At 35.6% G+C, this 19739-nt stretch overlaps 1 protein-coding gene across 3 annotated transcripts; it reads right to left on the bottom strand.

The window, feature by feature from the left end:
- Positions 1-329: 329 nt before the first annotated feature.
- Positions 330-3599, bottom strand: LOC132055430 (cytochrome c-type biogenesis CcmH-like mitochondrial protein). Of its 3 annotated transcripts, none has more exons than XM_059447239.1 (4): positions 3504-3599; positions 2610-2761; positions 804-935; positions 330-709 (listed from the first exon to the last, which is right to left on the bottom strand). In XM_059447239.1, exons 2-4 carry the CDS (start codon positions 2751-2753, stop codon positions 509-511), a joined length of 477 nt encoding a protein of 158 aa, XP_059303222.1. In that variant the 5' UTR covers positions 2754-2761; positions 3504-3599; the 3' UTR covers positions 330-508. The 3 variants fall into 3 exon arrangements, with proteins under 3 accessions (XP_059303222.1, XP_059303223.1, XP_059303221.1); XM_059447240.1 differs by having other exon boundaries at positions 2610-2779; positions 3504-3571; XM_059447238.1 differs by lacking the exon at positions 3504-3599 and having other exon boundaries at positions 2610-3438.
- Positions 3600-19739: the final 16140 nt, after the last annotated feature.

The raw sequence follows: 19739 nt of genomic DNA, 5'->3' as shown, positions 1-19739 counted from the left end.
TCCCAGCCTGTATCTATATGAGAAAGTCAATGGTCCTCTCTTTGCTCATTTTTCTTAGAGATGGACAAGAAGATGCAGCTACTTCTTTTTTCAACTTCTTTGTAGCACTCCATAGTGTGAATGTGATAGTTGAAAGTTTCAACACTATCGAGAGATTGCGACTAAAAGCTAGTTATACAAAAGTCAGCTTTTGATAGAGGAAAGGAATGTAACTAACTGTATAATATATACTAAGATGCTCTTATCAGTTATCACAATATCACGTAAGCATCATTATTACATTGAAGTCAACTCATAACCAAATTGCACTTTTTGTACAATAAGATGTAGATCACTTATATCAGAGTATACCCTTAAGAAAATTGTATAATCACGATGATGTATGACTAATTCAAACACGCCAATGCAAAATGACATGGATAGGATGGCTTCTTGACTAGCTGACAACTTAATATATTCTAGCAGATAAAATAGAATGCAAGGAAGCGATGACAGGTAAAAGAAGTTTTCATTGCTGAAGCCATCTTCTCCACCAACTCAAGGAAGATGTTCCCCCAGGAGGTGGCGTGAGGACATCGAGCATTGTTTCTTTCTCCTTTGGTGTTAATGGAATTCCTCGAACGAGATTCAAAGCCATAATGTGCACATTGGTCTTCTGTCTGTGCTTCTTGTAAGCCCACAAACCTCCAGCAGCACCAGCAACTAGTAGCTGCGTCAAAAAAATTAAACAACTTCAGTACTTCTGTCTATTAATATAATCTTTGAAAGAGCAAGGCAGAGGTAGATAGCAAACTTTAACTGACCGGAGAGAGCCATAAAGTAGCCGTTTGCATATCAAATTTTGGGGCATAAAGTACTGTTTCACCAAAATCATCCTCAAGCTTCGTGTAGATCTCCTTATCAGACTTCCCAGCTTTAATTTCATCCCGAATTAGCTAAAAAAGATGACCCAAGTCAAAAATCACACCCAAAAGTTGGAATAACTAGGCATGGATTCAAGAACAGTCCAAAGAACATATATATAACTCCTCAATTATTTAGTTGTTTTAATTTGGATAAGTAGAATAAACATACAAATTCCAAAGAAGAGTATCTGATCAGATAAATGAAAAATACCTAGAGCCACATGATGCAAAACAAAGAGGACTTGTGGCATATCTCCTAAAGGGAGAATGCAATACCATTATGCTAAAGTGTGATAATCAAGGCAATCGGTAAGTTGGTCAAGAAGACAGTAGAATTACGACATAACACTCTAAACCTAATACAAAAAGGAGATATCAACCATAAAACTCAGGAAGTCATGGTTCTTGCTCTGGGATTAACTCTTTATCCATCAAAAGCAAGTCCCGCAAACAAAAAATACTAACCTACCATGCAGAAGACATATTTTGTGTTTGGCTCCTTGTTATCACCCTCTATGTCAAAGAGATGGTAAATGCAGATTTAGAAGCTCACAAACAAAATAGTTCCTTGACAATCCAGAATAGAGCTTCTTCTTTTTTTAAAAAGGACAATCCAGAAAATAGCATATCCAATAGGTTCAAGAAACCAGACCCATAGAAGAGGTCAATTACGATATAGACCAACTGAAAAAGTTTGGTTTACTCATTATGAGAGCAAAGGGGAAAGAACTAGTTCAAGGGGGGAAAATAAGTGCCAGTAATATGGAAAACCTCTTATTTTCTTAAATGTAAAAGGAAAAACTCAATGCCTTCAAAAAGATAATATCATGGGCAGCTTGTTTGTTTACCTCAGCCATATTTAAGTCACATAACAATGTAAACTCACAACCATTTATGTGTTGGAGAGATTGATTATTCTGTGTCGAAGAAATTTACAAAGCACATGTTGCAATAGGTGAATTTGAAAGGCATTCTACTGCAACTGCAAGTACGTGCAAAACAATGATCAAAAGAGTTGTATTTGATAACGAATTGGGTATTCCGATCAAATGCATGACTACTTAAAGTGGGGATTCACAGAAAATACTAGAATGGCTCATTATTGCCAAATAATGGTCTACTTCTTCACATCCACTGTGCAATGTAGTTATTGATTTTTTTATCAGGAAAAAGAATATAAGTAATCAACAAACTGCTAAGTAAAAATACTTTCTTTATATCTGCAAAGCAGTTTCCCAAGACAATTGTTATTTAGAAACTTAGAGACCAAATTACATAGAGAGACATACCCCTACAAAATGATATTAACATATACTAACTATCTTCGACAACGCTATTTAAATAGACGAATTTTGTCTCAAATTATAGATCTGCTTCCTCCAGTTGGATCACTTATTACTTCCAGTTATTAAAACCAGACCTTACATGTTTTCCTTGTGCTCTATCTGATCAGCCATCTATTATATGAGCCTTTCTGGGAATGCTTTATTATCATTGAAATAAGGCCTTAAAATCTCAACCCCGAAAAGAACGAAAATGTGGAAACTAGTCAACAAAGAACCAAACTTTTTAAGTATTTGACAGATACAGGTCTAAATGGAGTAACATGGTTAGCGAGGATTAGACATCAACTAGCTTAGCATTAGGAGTTGTCGTTGTGGAAACTAGTGATGCAAATGCGGGAGATGTAAGAGTAAGATATACCTTCCTGAGGAGTATGGCAATGTCAGCTTGAGAATCTTCAATGGATTGACTGCCACACTCTGTACACCTGACATTATGGCTGATATTTCTTGCTCTCGCCTCTACCACCCTCTCTTTCTTCACCGGATCCTCTTCCCCCTCCATAGATAGTCCTCAGATATGTAACCAAGCTTTCCGCTCAACAACAAAGTTTCCCAAACAAGCTGAAAACAAGAGATGGAGTAACCAAATAAGAACTTAATCCAAAAAATCTAACACCTAATTTTCACCAAGACATTTTATCGATAACTAATCGTAATACATAAATTATAATGCAAAGCTTAGAAATACATGTCCTATTTACTCTTTGTTTAAAAATAACACATAAGAGTTATGCTGATCATGTTAATTGTTTTAATTTGTGTATTACTAATCACACAACATGAAACTTTATGTGAGTATCAAAATTCTTTGTGCGGGCAACAAAAATGACAACTAAATAATTGATTGTATAATACTAAACTTTATGCAAGTATCAAAAAGGGTAACCAAATAATGCATTACTAATACTAAATTTTCACCTAGACATTTTATCGAACAACTCACTTGCACAACGCCCGGCTACACCAAAACCACACAGCTACGCACAAATAGTTTTTTTAGGGTAGCAAGCAAGCATGTAATAGCAAAAGTAGCAAGATGTAACAACTAACAACCATCGGATTTCACTATATTTCAGTCAAGAAAATTTTCAGACTCTAAACATAGATTATGTAACTTAGCATTGCAAAAAAAGAAAGAAAAAAAAATTGCAGCATAACCTTGACAAAAATATCAATAAGGGGAAGCAAAATTTAGAAATAAATCGAAAGACACACCAAGTTTGAAGCTTTTACTAAATAAAACAGCAGATACCTGTGATGGAGAAGTGCAATGGCGAAGCTGAAATGAACGTGGTCTTTAATGTTTGGGCCAAATATGATACCAATAAGGTCTTAAAACCCAATAACCATTTTTTTGTGCGGATTACCCTTCAAAGGCACTGGTCTTTAATCTTTGTCTCTCAAATTGGGGATATTGAATTTTTGTTTTTCGCTTAGTACCCGAAGTTGTGGGTTAGAACTCTAACTCAGTTAAAAAAAAAATTGTAAGCAGAGGTTTGGATAAAAATATAAAAAATAAAAAAAAAGGTAGAGATTTGGATTCACAAGGTAAGATAGAGTTTGAAACTTTACCTGAGGCCTAACTTTGACCCGAATAGACTTAACTTTACTACGATCTGCCTTGTGATTTTTTTTTAACTGAACCGAGGTTCGAACGCCAAACCTCATATTAGGCGAAGGGAAAAAATTAAAGGGCAATTCGGAATGCCCTTATTTTGGGCGTGGTATTTAATTTTTACCTATCAAAATGAAAGTATTTAACTTTTTTTTAAGCCCTTCGCCTAAAATCTCGGATGTTCTGGTTCGAACCACGCTGTGTGAAAATTAAAAAAAAAATCGTTAGGTATTTTGGTACACACTTACCCCATCAGCATAGTTTGCCCGCAAAATTCTACCTTAAGGCGAGTTTGCAGGGCAAATTATGCTGATGATATTAGGAGTTTGCCTACAAACTATGCCTTAAGGTAGAGTTTTGCAGGAAAACTATGCCTTAGCAAATCCTACCTTAAGGTAGAATTTTGGGCAAAACTTCAAAATACCTTCAGGCAAAATTCTGCCTTAAGGAAGAGTTGCGAAGGTAAAATTCTCATGCGATTTGCGAATTCAAACCTACGCCGATTTTTTTTTTTTTTTTTTTTGGGAAAACTTAAAGAAATATGTTCAACCCAAAACTCCTGCAGATATTGCCAGAGATAAAAATTAAAGACCACTAGTCTTAGGGACAAAAATTAAAGACCACCCAAAAGAAGGACAATCCGTGAAAAAAAATGAAAATTAAAGACCAGAGCCTTTGAAGGATAATCGTGCAAATGACCCAACTCTAACCCCTGTCCAGTGAAGTGGGCAATATTCAAGACTCTATCGGGCTCAGACTAAGCCTACATTAGGAAGTATGGGCCTATACGGTATCTTTGGCCCAAATTATCCAGCCCAACACTTTAGTTCCGAAAAACCCGAAAGGCTAGAATTACCCTTAGGCGTCTAGTGGATACTGTAAAAAGAAGACGAAGAAATGAAGAATGGAAACAGCTAACAATAGTTGTGTTGGGCTTCATTGATTTAGTCTAAATATTCGATACGAATAAGTTTTTACTCTAATATTAAATATTCTTTCCTTCCGTTCAAAATAAGTGTCCTTTTTAGTTAAGCAAATTTGATTCGTAATAAGTATATTTTACTTTAGAAAATCGAGAACACAGTAAATATCTTTTCCAAATCTAACATTTGTCCAATCGATGGTCTAAAAAGTCTAACGAGAGGTAAAGGGTAATTGAAGAAGAGATAAAAGATAATTTAATTATATCAATGATATCAAATAATTTTTTTTCAATAAATTTGTCAAAATCTTTGACAATATTTATTGTGATAGGAGGGAGTACTAACTAGCCTGTCACCGCCAAAGGATTTGGTGCACCGGACGGCCAATTTCTTCGGGTTCGAATTCGAGTATTTAAAAAATGGCAGAGGGAGCGTTTTCCTCCAAAATGGGGCCTACGCAGCGCGAATCCGGATATAGTGGAACTTCATGCAAAGACGGACATAAACAAAAAAAAAAAACTAACTAGCCTGTCAAACGTTAAAGAGTATATGTACTACTAGCTAGCCCCAAATTCATGGTTAAAATGTTTGTTCTGTGTAGCAAAACTAGTACTTATACAAAACCCTTCTATACTAAATTTCTTTCTCAATATCTCGTCCGTTTTTGGAGAGTTGGATTATGACCATAATAAATTCAATAAGTCAGGTCTGGATTCAGGACATGTTTTCATCCTGAAATAAACTAGTACTATGTGCCAAGAAGAGAGAGAAACTAAACTCTATATATGTTACCAACACATGTCGCAATGGAGTGATAAGTACTCCTATCCTTAATTAGAGGTTTCAAGTTCAAGCCTTATGAAATCGACTTTATTTGTGACCGCTTTACCCATTGTGAATTTGTAGGACTTCCCGACACAAATTAGGATTTAATCGAATCCTAATATTACGAATACCGAACACTGAGTTGAAAGAATATAAGAGTCCACCAAACAAAGATAGAGAACCAGGTTTTCTATCTATTCCTTTGAGTACGACACAAAGTAAAAAACATAGAATATTTACGTGGAAAACTACTTGTTCAAGGGATTAAAAATCATGACCCAATGCAGTAGGATTTGCTCAAACTTCACTATAAACGAGCAACTTCATATTACAACCTAAGAATTAAACTCTTAATTTTTCTCCCTTACAATAACTATATTGCAAGACCTTTACAATAATTCTATTGCAAAGAAAACACTTTGACTAAATCTAGCCAAGTGAACAAACTCAGAATGGTTGATAATCTGTCTTACTATTACACTTCTTGAAAGCTGTGCAGGGATACAAGATAAAGAACAAATGACAAAGACTCAACAAACCTAAGGACTTAAGACATCTTCTCAGGATCGGGAACTGGCCTTCTTTATTGTTGCGCCTTTGTTTTTCGAGAGCACTTAGAGATGCGCACTTTCACTTGAGAAGAGAAAGTGGTTTTCGCATTCGCGAGTGATAGGATTTCACAGAATACGTTGTTTATATAGGTGGAGCAAGTTGATGTGAAAGGGACGTTACATTGTCCACTAGCAAACTACAACTGTCTTTCTGCATCGCTGCCACTTGCGTCAGATATGTCACGAAGCTTTTAATACCGGGAGTTGACCACGCATCCGGCTAGTGGAACCTAATCCCATTTAGTCACTCTAAATGCATATTTGGTTCCTCGGATCAATTTGTCAAATCATCAAAACATGAAATAGCATAACTTATCATGAGTGAATTAAAAAAAAAAAAAATATATATATATATATATATACGTTGAAAGGTTTTTGGGCACAGTTCAATAAGGGAGAAGAGACAAATATAAGTGGGAAAATTGGTAAAATAGGCTACGAATTTGTCAACATAATAAGCTGATTTAACAAGCAATGGCCACGTTAAAAGAAAGCCTCTTTTTACTGTGTTTTTTGGGGCCCTTTCTTTAATGCTTATCTCTCTTGTCTTCGACTGCGCAAACGAACAATATCATGAGACCTTTTGTTTTCTTACACTTTATTTTGGTTTCATTATTATCAGCTTTAGTGCCTTTATTTCTCCTCAACATTTTTTTTGTGATAGTTACTTTTCACCTGTCTTCCAAAACTAACATTCCCCACTCTTTTCCATCTACTTTTTCCTCAGCTAACCTTCTTCCCTAAGTCAATATATATTGCATGTATATTCTTCATAAATGCACGTCTTTTTCTCTTCAGTGAATTTTTCCACCAAACAATGTGTGGTGAACATATAGAAGACATAAATGAATCATCCGTAATCTCCATCCTCCTACATAGTAGTACTACATATATGAAGTAGTATGAATGAGTCACACGTGCCATTCTAATGTGTGGTGAGAGAAATTCTCAACCAAATCTTGGGTTCAAGTTAATAAAATGAGTAACTCTCTAGCTAAATATTAACTGCATTAGATAAAATAGGAGAAGACTCATAAACAATTCCTCTATGAGCGGATTTACTCGACACAAATTAAAAAACTTCGGACACCGGAAAATTAAGCTGAAAAAAAATCACACATATCATGCATAATTCGTTTAATCATATTCGACCCAGACGGTAACTGCTTTTTTTTTTTTTTTTTTTTTTTTTTTTGATATTTTTCATCTTATGTTCGATACCTATATTGGAATCCTGACTAATTATCTGAATTTGTGCCGGAAAGAACTCCTTATCAAAAACAATTCATTTGTAGAGCTCGAATTCAAAACCAATATCTTTATGTGGCAGGGCGGCCTAGAGTTTGGTTGATGCAATTTGGTAGCATTTAATCCTTACTCAAAGCAAGAGAATAATGATTTGCAACCCATGATAACCTAAAAAGATCTTCCTTTCCAATATCTTTGCATCATCATTTCTCCAACTTTATAATGTCTCTAGCTTTAACTGAAAAAAAACACCAATTGCTGATCATTTACTCGTAGAAAAGGCTCCAAGAGTCGAAAACCTTGGTTCACAAGAAAGTAAAAACCATGATACTTGGATTGACACTTGAAACTAAAGCAAACAAACCATCAAATGTACGTAAACGACCAGTCCCATTAAACACAAAAGAACAAAAAACAAAGTAAATTTAAGCACCTTTACAAGATTAGTATCAATTCTCATTCTTCATTGCAATCATTTTCAGGCTATACTCAACTTTTAGGTCGGTGAAGTTAAGATTAACTTTGACATTGGACAAAATATTTACCAAACTCTTTAGGTGGGTTGTAAATGTGCTGACGAATGGGAATAGATATTTCGTGAAATTAGTTGAGGTATATCGAAGTTGACCCAGAAACCATGATCAAAGACGGAGCTAGAATTTTGAGTTTATGAATTCTGAATTCTAGAAAACGCAACTTATTGGATTCTTAATAATTTATTTATCCATATTTAAAAATTCAAAAGCATAAATACATAATTTTGGCCAAAGCTATAGGGTTCTGCCGAATTCCCATAGGCAAAGTTGTAGCTCCGCACCTCAGCCCTGACCACGATTTTCTATTAACCGTATCCGTTATATCACACAAAATCGAAAATAAAGTTTAAAATAATCTTGAGAATTAGGGAATCTTGAAAGATTACTAAGAATTTTTTTAGATATTATATTCAATTGGATCTTGAGACAATGACAAAGTTGGCAATAACGTACCATCAAGCACCGGCAACCGCACGTCAGTTAAAATAAATCATGCACACTATTCCGTTACGAACATGAAAAGGTAGTTGTGCCGACAAATCAAAAGAAAATCTTGTGTTTTTTTTTTTTTTTCCAATGTCCACTAAATAAACTTGAGGCCTACACTTAACACGATTTGGGATTTTAATACATTCTTATAGTACTCATCTGATTAATTAAACAAAGCGAATTTAAACAAATTATAAATATTACAATTATTTTAACTTTAAAAATTCAGTTTATACCCCAATTTTCATAGAGGTTGTTAAAATTTGACAAAAGAGTACACTAATGTCAGTCTGATAGTTCAAAGAATTACTGCTAGAAAATAAGTTAATTCTTATACAACTAACCAAAGCAGTAGGACCCAAGAGCAATTTAATAACCATATCATCTATCAAAACAGGCGTGGAAATAGAATGCTTGCCTGTGATTTTCATCTGTATGCTCAAAATTTTTAAAATGGTAAATACACGGTTAAGAAGTCGGCTATCAACATCTACTATATATACATAATAAAATAATTTTAACTTTGAAAATACAATGTAATTTTTCGCCGAGGGGGTTCAGATGAACCACCTGGAGCTAACATGGCTCTGGCCCTGCATGGTAGGGTGGATGAGATTTATCAAGTCAGGATTTCACTAGGAAAAATCAAAATATAAAGAGTTTCTACAAAAAAATTATGTATCTACAGAGTATAATTTTTTAGCAAAGAGGTCTCAATTTCTTAGATAAATAAAGGTGGATCCGCCACTGCCTCCACCATACTCAACCAAATGTTTTGAATTTAAAACCTGAAAATGGAGAAATTTCTGATAGAAAATGTTTTCCTTTAAAAAAAACTTTACGTTACTCAAACTCAGATTAATGACAGTAATTTCTGAATAGCAAAATGGTTGTAAAAAAATAGAACTTACTAACTATATCCATATGGCTCGGGAGAAAAATTATGAAGACGCAAACAAGTGATTGCCAAGGTCACGTGTCTATTATGATTGATGAGTGAGGACCCATTGATTGGAACTTGCATCCATACGCTTCTTGTTCTTGTTTTCAGGTTAAAATTTGCAGAGTAGGCCACCACCCCATAACTCTTCATGGTTTCAAACACAATATTTATATTAATTTACAAAAAAATAATGTACACATATAAATTTGGGGGTTCATTTGAACCATAAGGCTACATATAGTTATAGCTTATTATTCTTAAAATGTGTATTGTCTTTTTCCACGAAATAAGATTTTTTTTACACTCAATGTAATAAAATAATTTTTCGCATCTCTTACGCGGTTATTTTTAGTATCTCATACGTGTAAAAAAAAATAAAAATCTCTTATAAAATATCCATAAAAAAAATTATAAAATACCAAATAACCATTTCTCCCGCTTTTTTCTCCATCCCTCGCGGAAATATGCTTTAAAATTAGTCACATATGTGACGTTTGATCTATAGTCACTGAAGTGTCACATGTCACGACCCAGCCCCCGTGCCGCGACACATTCGGCCCTATTTGGACACCCAAACGGACTCATATCATATCATCATAATTTATCCTGATATCATATTCCTCATTTTTTAAAAATGTATTTAAAATAAATGCCAACTTAAGCTGTCACATACAAAATGTCATATCGAGATCGCAAGAGCTATAACGTACATTGCCGAACATATATACACATATGTAAACGTATGGGCCACTATGGCTCCTGACCAAACGGACCGCATTAAGATACAAATTACATACAAAACAAACACACATAGACCCTCGACCCACATATATGACTACAAAGCTCTACGACTCATAACAAAGACATATGATGGACAGTGGCCCCGCCGTACCAGATAGTCCAAATGTACTCCAAGATATACATGGGCAAAAGATATATACCAACAGATCTTCCTGATCAAGAGCAATCTAAGATAAGCAGAAAGGAAGCCCACACCGAGGATCACTCAACGCATATCCGACTGGCACGAAACGAAACAAGTTAGGGGTCAAAAGAGCAGCATCAAAGATATAAAGACAAGTATACGTAAATCCAAATCCAAATGAACAAGAGACAGAGAAAATATCAAATCAAGTATCAAAATCAGACCGAAATCATATATGTATAATGCAATCAAAATCACGATAACGCTTCGTGAACGGGCTACCACTCCGACGGGTGCCACAACACAAAGATACCTGCATGTTTCAAATCTCCATAATCCCCGAACATATCATATCATCATAACATATCACATCATCAGAGCAAATCATATGCCATATCACATCATAACGCCGTATACAAAGGAACCCGCCCTCTACGGCGAGGTCTCGAAAACCGCAACACAAAGATAACGTCGAATTTATCACGAAGCGCACGATCACAAAGCTTCTGCCCGGATTCGGCGAACGATATCACAATAACATGCACGAGTTTAGTAGTGAGAGACTAATGCAATTTACACGTAAAACATTTGTAAAGACGTAGTATGATCCTACGACGATAACTTAAAAACTAGTTTAAATAATCGTTAATATGGAATCTGTTTCGCAAAAGTATTTCTACAGTCGGACTTGTGATTCAAATACTTATTAGAACGTATTCGAGTTACTGTAACATCATTCCTTGATAACCATAATCATACGCAAAAGTTTCTTTTTAACATCATATCAAATAAGCCAACAGACGACGAGGGGACCCGGGCTAGTGGGCCCACCCTAGCCAAGTCGAGGTGGCCTACGTAATTTTTACGAACGTTTGATTCTATGGAAGCATCCACGAGAGTTTCGTAGCGCTCGAGTTCGCTTGGGAAATTTACTAAGTTTGATCATTTTCCAACGACATAAGAAATGTAGTTCAATTATGCCGAACGAATAGTACTCAAAAGTCAAACTCTTGCTTTAGTAATTGTCCCTAGACTCAAATTTAAACCTAGTACACCTAAGACATGCCAAAAGGAAGCGGGTTACTTTTACATGCTGTACTCACGCGCGTCTTACGCTCGCTAAACGCAAACCCCGTTTCGCATAATCTACAAATGGTCACATTTACTAATTGTGGGAGTTATAGATTTTAAGAATCTAACTTAATTCATATTTGTCTACCGAAATTTCAAAAGATTCCCCTATACATATAACATCCCCGAGACTTAGCTCGGCCCAATTTATCAACAACAACAACCCAGCAACCCAACAACATCAACAACTATCACAAAATGCATTATGACATAAATAGTTTCCTTTCTACATAGTTCAATAACTTCCATCCCAGCTTCGCGCTATCAAACTAATATCAACATTTTTCCATATCCATTAACTAATTCAAAAATATTCAATCATAATTCAATAACATTTCAAGCAATACCCGTGGGTTCAAGTATTCCCGCCAAATTTCATATTCTATCCGAAACTCCCACCAATGCGACAAAACTACTAAATCGTATTGTTTTCTTCCAATTTCAATAACAATAACCATAATTCACATTTACAACCTCATTCTCGCAATTATATAAAAATCATCTAAAATCTCAATTCTACAATAACATACATGCAACTTCAATACCGATTCAAATCGTTTAAAACCTTATTTACGTCATACATGTCATAACGATACAACTAACAAGCTAAATAAAATTTAATTCACCTCCCTCCTTCATCACTATGGCTCACGGCCATACTCACCCTTCACACACACACACGCCATGCACACACACACCACACTTCCATAATTCTCACCTACTTCTAATCATTATAACATGTAAACTTATTCCATAACACAAATGAATGAAATTCTTACCTTTTTCTTCAAATTTCAACTTGCCGCAAACGTGATTCTTTCGCTAAACTAATTATGCCACGGGAGAGCGTCTTTGGAAACTTGTTAATAATTCAAGAAAGACAAGATTTTTGGACGAAGCTAAAGGGCTTGGAATATTTTTTTTTCTCTTGTATTCTACCAACCCTCAACTCTCAACTCTCCCTTGTTTTTTTTTTCTTGAAATGTTCTATGGATGAACATGTATATAATACCCTCTCTATTAATAGCTCACATGCTAATCACATGATCAACTTAATGGCGTGGGTCCAAGGCTCATGGCCGCCACCCTCAAGGTTTTTGGCCTCAATTTTCTCTTATTTTCTTTGAGCCTAATTGATTATGGATTTTATTTGGTAATACGTAACTAATTTCCAAAATTTAATTTTGCCCTACTTTCTCCGACGCCTTTCGCGCCAATATTTTTCCATGAACAAACATAGACATATTAACTAAGATCAAAATATTGACTTATGACATACAAGTCACAATTATTTCAAAATTTCTCGAATAGGCGCTAAAACACTAGATATAACATCACATGCGGAGAATATTATTATGAATGTTTAAAGAAACCTATATTAAAATACTATTTCACCATTACCTTGTCATACGTGCATGACAACATATGAAATTAAAAAAAAAAAAAAAAAAAAAACTAGTCTCCCACGTGTGGCATTGTATTGAATTCCAAGTTCAATTTGCTATGTTAAACTAAAATGGGAGATTCACAATTAATTACATTTTCTGAACCATTCATATTCGATATCATCAAAGCAAACGTGATAATAAATGAGAGAGCTAATCTATATTATTTTAAAAGCATGAAGGCCTCAGAAATGTTAATAGAACTTTTTGTCCTTTATTAAAAGACTATACAATAGATAAAATTGTCATTTACTTTTTTCCTAATATTTAGACTTTGAAATTAAATTTAAAAAATTCCTATTAAATCGATTCCTAATTTGATCTATGTAAGTTCTACTATTAGGAATTAAAGTCAATTTAAGATTTACCTTATACAGATTTTATCCTCATTTGAATGTCCTATAGAATGTAGAAATAAAAATAAAAACAAAATTCATGTAGTAATCACTAATCGTTACTAATTCACTGAAAGTTTGATCAATGCTATTTTAGGCCATTTAATCACTACATCATGACGAAGAAAATTGAACTGGAGGCCAAACAGGATATATATTATTAGTGGATTAATTTGTTATTAATGCGAGAAATTTGTTTTTTGTTAATTATATCCATCATATTCAGAAACTATTATATTTCCTCTAAAATTTATCTTAATTATAATTCAGACATATTATTTTTATTTTCGTGTACCGATTAATATAAGGTAAACGCGCGATGTACGTATCTAGAGTATCATATTTGTACTTGCAATGTGTAATATCTATATATGGTGCATTTCCAAGATGAATATCAATATCATCAACAATAGCTTTGATCATCATAGATCAATTAGAGTGACTAAAAGAAACATACTCCACGAACATTGTGTATGCAGAGATAATAGGACCACCAATATTTGTAGCTGGGGTAGGGTACATTCACCCTTGATTAAATGTCTCGATTTTGAGCCTTGGGTTTGAACAAAATTCTCAAAATTTAATGAACAATGCTAACGAGCAACAAAATGGATGCGCTAAGACGCGACGGTTGTCACGCAATCAGCATGTCTTTGTTTCTTTCCTTATCTTACTTAGTAAAATAATCTTTTGCATGACCACATGCTCACCTTTTTTGTGGGTAACACTTATAACCCCTATAATAAGCCTTACAAATCGTAGAACTTGACAGTGTAAGTCTTCTAATGTGTGAGTTTTACGGGGACACCTAGTGAAAAATAAAATATAAATAAAGAGATAATAGGTGAGGTGTAACCACATAACATATTATAAATATCTACAATTACATAATATACCATATAGCTTAGATGAATTATTTATCTTTACAGGTTTAGAAGATATTCAATTTTTTTAACTTGAGTATTTTGATTATATTTAATAACATCAAAGTTTGTCATTTATATAAAATTTGAATTCATTTTAACGCCAAATACAAGTTTACTATTAATTGACGTATATGCACGCAGTAAAGGCTTCAGGACAACAAACTTACCAAGACAATAAATTAAACATACTGTAAGGGCCGAATTGCAGGCGAGCTAGATGCTGAATGAACTTTCTATGTTTGTTTATTTATATCGAAAAACACAAGTAAAATTTAGCCCAACAATATTTCATTAATAACTAATAAAAGCCGAAAAACAAAAAGTAAACAAAAGTCAAATTGATTAGTCCTAACATATCAAGAATTTTGCAACAACATCACTAAAATGAAAAGCTTTTATTCGTGAGAGCTACCTGTCACCGCTAATTGATATTGATGACATTTACACGCAACATACATCGCTGGTCAAACTAGTCCTCAAATAAGGGTGCCACACGCTTATTTTGTTCAGCCTTATTAATGTCACATAAATTCAGGTCAACAATCAGAGATGTTTAACACTAATTTGAAGAGATTTAGGCTATAAAACGAACCACATGGAATGGGGAGAAAGAAAATGAAGTATCCAACAAGTACTGCGTTATTTAGAAACGAGGTAACTACTTATCTAAACATCACACCTATTTTAAAAATAACGACCTTACCAACAAATGGCGTGAAGATACGTTTGCGTTCTCAAGTATACTGAAAGGGTAGCGATTTACAATTAGCTATCGATCAAAGATGCGACTTCAGAGAACCAATCGTCAAATGGATCATTAGACAAAGGATATCAAAACATACCTAACGCTGCAATGAAACTTAACACATGTCGATCTACTAAATGTCCTGGATTAATTATTCGTACAAGACCCGAATCAAGGTGATCTATCCAAGGACCAGATCTAAGTCAGCAACTGGTTTTTTATAGTCCCAACCAATTGACAGTTTTTCTGGGCATCTGGCCGATTTAGGTTGCAAATAGTGGGTGAAACGCCATCAATCCTGTAGCCAGTCGTGTTCTCCCTAAATCATTATACGCAAAGCAGCTGACCCACATCTGTAAGTGTGCTAATCGTTTCTAAAATGGTCGAATAAGTTTGAGGTATAAATACTTAGCCAACAGTGCCCAACACAAAGCTCAAGCTTCCGATCATTCCGTAACTACAGTTTTATAAGCCTATAAGGAAGTCAGCCGAAAATCGACAATTTTTTGGGGACAGTGTCCCCCGCATACCGATCAAGCCAGTAAACGTTTATAAACATCGAGGAAGAAACGAGCAGCCTCAAAGAACCTGGGCTCACCAATCAACCGGACACCGGAGATCCTAAGTTTGTTACATTTTATAGTTTTAATTTTGTCACTTAATTGATAGTAACTGATCTAGACATAAGTCGATCGACGATCCTTCTACTCACTGTTTCTACATGGCGCGTATTCTTACGAGACTATCTCATTACGCCATCCTAATCGAACTCGCTAAATTATATCTGCGTTTTTCTAACCCTTCTGCTTTCAACATCCCACCGGGACTAACGACCATTACTATTCCCCCTTGTTCAAAGTTATCAACGTCTGTACTACAACTTTCTTTTCGTCAGATCCGAACAACTTTCCTTATCTTCTGCACCCTTGCACTTTACATCATCGAAGTGATTATCTTTCGACTCCACTACAACTTTAGCAAGGAAAATTCAAATTACTTACATAAATGGAAAGCTAATGTATTAAAGACTATCATACACAATCTCAACGACTTAACTCCGTTCACACTGTCAATCTTAGGAAAACCCTTTTTCGATAACTCTTAAAGGCTATTCTTCCGTAGCTCGTTTCTACGGTTTAGCCGAATTTTCCTTCACTAATCAGAATTATACTCCGAATTTAACTTAAAACCCTTGATTTCTAACATACATCTTGACAGATCAAACTCACATCATATTTACTGTGGTTATTCTATTTAACTAAATAATCAGACTTACCAGTCTCCGCCGAAATTGCGAATGCATCATATCTACTCAAAACTTACTTACTAGTTAACCAATTGCTATATTTATGTCTTCTTATTCGCTCCTAATACTAAAGTGAAGCATAAGGTTATTTCTAACTCTCTACTATCCGACGTTATTCCCATGATCGCATACTATCTTTCCGAACCATGCAGCATGGGATCACACTTAGAATGCTTTCACCTCATTGCCTTAAAATGAAAAATCGGGAACAACTAACACCAAACTCAGTTATACAATTTTTCCAAAATCATACGTACTATACACATCCGGGTAAACACTTAATCACATAACCGGCAGGGAACTGTCATATCTTTATCTCTTAATAATATTTCCTTCTCGTAGTAACTTACTACCATCGTACTCTCTAACTCTGATCTGACTAAACTTAAACAAACTAAAACTATTCCCAGAGATTTGATATCGTCTGCTCCTGGTTTTCATGCCGTACACGATCCATTTTATTCACGGGCATAGTTCGTACGGTACCGTTATCCGAAAAAATCATAACACTTTTAATCATAGGTAATTTTCCCATGTGCTCTTTTTCTATACAAAACCAAGGCGATCAATCCGTGCCTCGCTCGTGACTAAAATCATACCATTGCCCCACGGGGTTCTGCATTAGAGTTGTCAGCCGCGACCATACCTCGCGGCTACATCTCAAGATGCCTCTTAAGTCCCTAACACTGCTAAAGCATGCAACGGTTTGCCGAAGGTCCGTATTACTGACGTAGCTGGGACTTTCTGTCACTTCGTCAGTTTTGAGAGTTTTGTAGTCGCTAAATTTCGGATCGAGACATATTACCTCCAGCATTCGTATCATCGATGTATTGCTTTTTAGAGACAGAACAATTTTTCTTTATACCCAAAACACACATCCATGCCTAAACGATACACCCCATGGTGCCTCTTATCACACTTGTTGCTCAGGATTCTGTAACCTCTCTCGTGCCTATTGTCCTCTCCCCCGACCGAGAGCTCGGTGCCCGAAACTTTGCTTCGGCCGGTCCTGACTTTTCCGATCATATTCGGGACTAGAACGTGGTGCACCGGCCAAAGAGATGTAGGCTGGTCCACGCACCTTCCTCGCGGGGAAAACTATCGCTTTCCCCCCTCTCAATTTCGGGATTCTCCATGCATTCGCATTGCATCTCTAGTTTCATCGATTTCTACGCTATCTCTTCCCGTTTTCTATCTCTCTTCCTCGTCCTCAAATCTCTTCCAACATAATAATATTACCGCATTCCCTACTTACGTACGTTATTATTATTTCACTTTCACTTCATGATACAACTACCCCTTTCTGCATACGTACTTTATTCCACTTTCTCAATATCATCTCAAGTCTATCTATTGTCATACACTTCAAAATTATACTTAAATGGTAATTTATCTCTACTTTGACTCATACTGCGCATTCGTGTAAAGTACGTAATTCAATAGAAGAGAAGGTTATTTATCGTCGAAGCTGTGGTATCTATCCGAGTAGAAAAAAATACACCAATGTTCAGAATAATCGTTTACATGTGCTACTTAAATACACATATATGAGGAAACCCACCACATGTTTACAGACTTCTAGGATACTTTAACCAGCGCTTCATACCAAGTTTTGTCACGGCCCCAACCATAGTTCGGGCGTAATATCACTTACCCTGCGTTCATTGTATGTAATCGAGCGAACCAACTGCCTACCAGATCAATACGTGATATCAAAACATACTAAATGTGAGTAAACGCAATACACGCCGTATCTACTAAACGTTCGAACGGATAAAAGAAAGTAAGTACGAAATAATTAAATTTAGGCGAAGAGTATAAATACGTAGTTAACACTTCTGCTTAACACAAAAGTTTCAAATCAACGTTCCAACTATAGCTCCATGCACATCTGGCGAAGTACCTAAAACTGACACCGTATGCTTCCCCCGTATACTCGAACTCCGTTCAAAGCTAAAATATTATAACAAAACGATAAGGCCCCGAAAGAATCAAATGCTCACTATCCTAACGGAGCATCGAGATCCTAACGAAATAGCCGCATCACCTCAGAATTACCGTATCACGCGGCATGCAGTCTCCATTGCGATTAAGACATTTGAATCAGACGGTATTTAAAGCAACTCAGTAAAGAACCGTAAGTACGAAATCGGGAATCGAACCGATAACCGAATAAAGAAGTAGAGATATGAATACTCGTTCGCATCCGTATCCTCGTTTTCCCGGACACACGGACTCCGGCTCAATAATAAATGACAAACCATGACCTCGTCGTTGGGCACGTTAGTTCACGGCTCGTCTACATACGTATACACCATAACGCGCTCAGAAAATACAAGCTGCTTTCGGGAAAATATGCGTGCTCCTGCTAAAATGAAGAAAGTTCAACATTCAACAATTATTATTAGAAGAACTAAGACCCCCGAATAATGAACATTACTGAATCGAGACATATATTCCTGTAATAACCGATTGCTTTAATTCGAAGCCTTAATCAAGCTTTGCCACACTGTTTTCAGACTGAGACCTGGCATAAAACACTTAGGCTCATTTGGGACATGCTCGAGTTCACAACGTTCTAACGAAAGTCGAATCTAACATGGTAACCAAGAGAATGTAGGTTCTACAACTATTCATGGAACTAAAGCACAACTATAACTCGAGGCAAATCGTAATAATTAATAAACTCACTGTAAGCGAGAATTATCAACATTCCCAAACGTAGAGTTAGCTCACATACCTTAAATTCTCAGGATTCGAGCGTAGAGCAACGTTTCCTCGTCAACCCTTTCAACTTTAATCTATAGCACACAAGTCAAAGGGATTCCATTCAATAATATCTACGGTCATCTAAATATTTTATCAAACACTCCTCAAGGGTGTCAAGCATACACCTTCATTAACGGTGTTTCCTCCACCCAATTCTATTTTACTACTTCTGGTGCGATTCTACAATCTCATTTCTGTATTTAATAACACCATTCTTCATCACCCATATGATTACAACAATTCTAAGTCAACAATCCAAAACCCATTTACTAATCTCCCAAGTTAAACTCATCAATTCACAACTACAACGATTAGAGAGTGTAAGACACTTTTCAGTTCAATCCTCTGAATTCGAGTTCTAGTATTTCTTTGCTTAACAATGATGTCTCTAATCGAATATCTAATGATTTGGAAGTGGCTTTAAATTGCTGGTGGTATTGGGACTTATCTTAACCTAGAATCACTAACTTACCCGAGGGCCTCAAGCTTCGGTGACTTCGTTTCTCTATTTCCTCAAGATGATTTTTCGTATCAGGTGCGTGGTGTTAGTGAATTCAAACCTCGTTTCAAATATAAGAGAAACGCGAAAATTTGGTACTTCCTTACTCAAAAGCTCACCCATGCTTGTCAGTTTGCCGCACGTCTAACGCGCAATT

This window comes from Lycium ferocissimum, chromosome 5 (assembly GCF_029784015.1).
Source record: "Lycium ferocissimum isolate CSIRO_LF1 chromosome 5, AGI_CSIRO_Lferr_CH_V1, whole genome shotgun sequence".
Lineage (NCBI taxonomy): Eukaryota > Viridiplantae > Streptophyta > Magnoliopsida > Solanales > Solanaceae > Lycium > Lycium ferocissimum.
The sequence above is the reverse complement of the archived record's forward strand: the minus strand, read 5'-3'. Positions and strand labels throughout refer to the sequence as shown.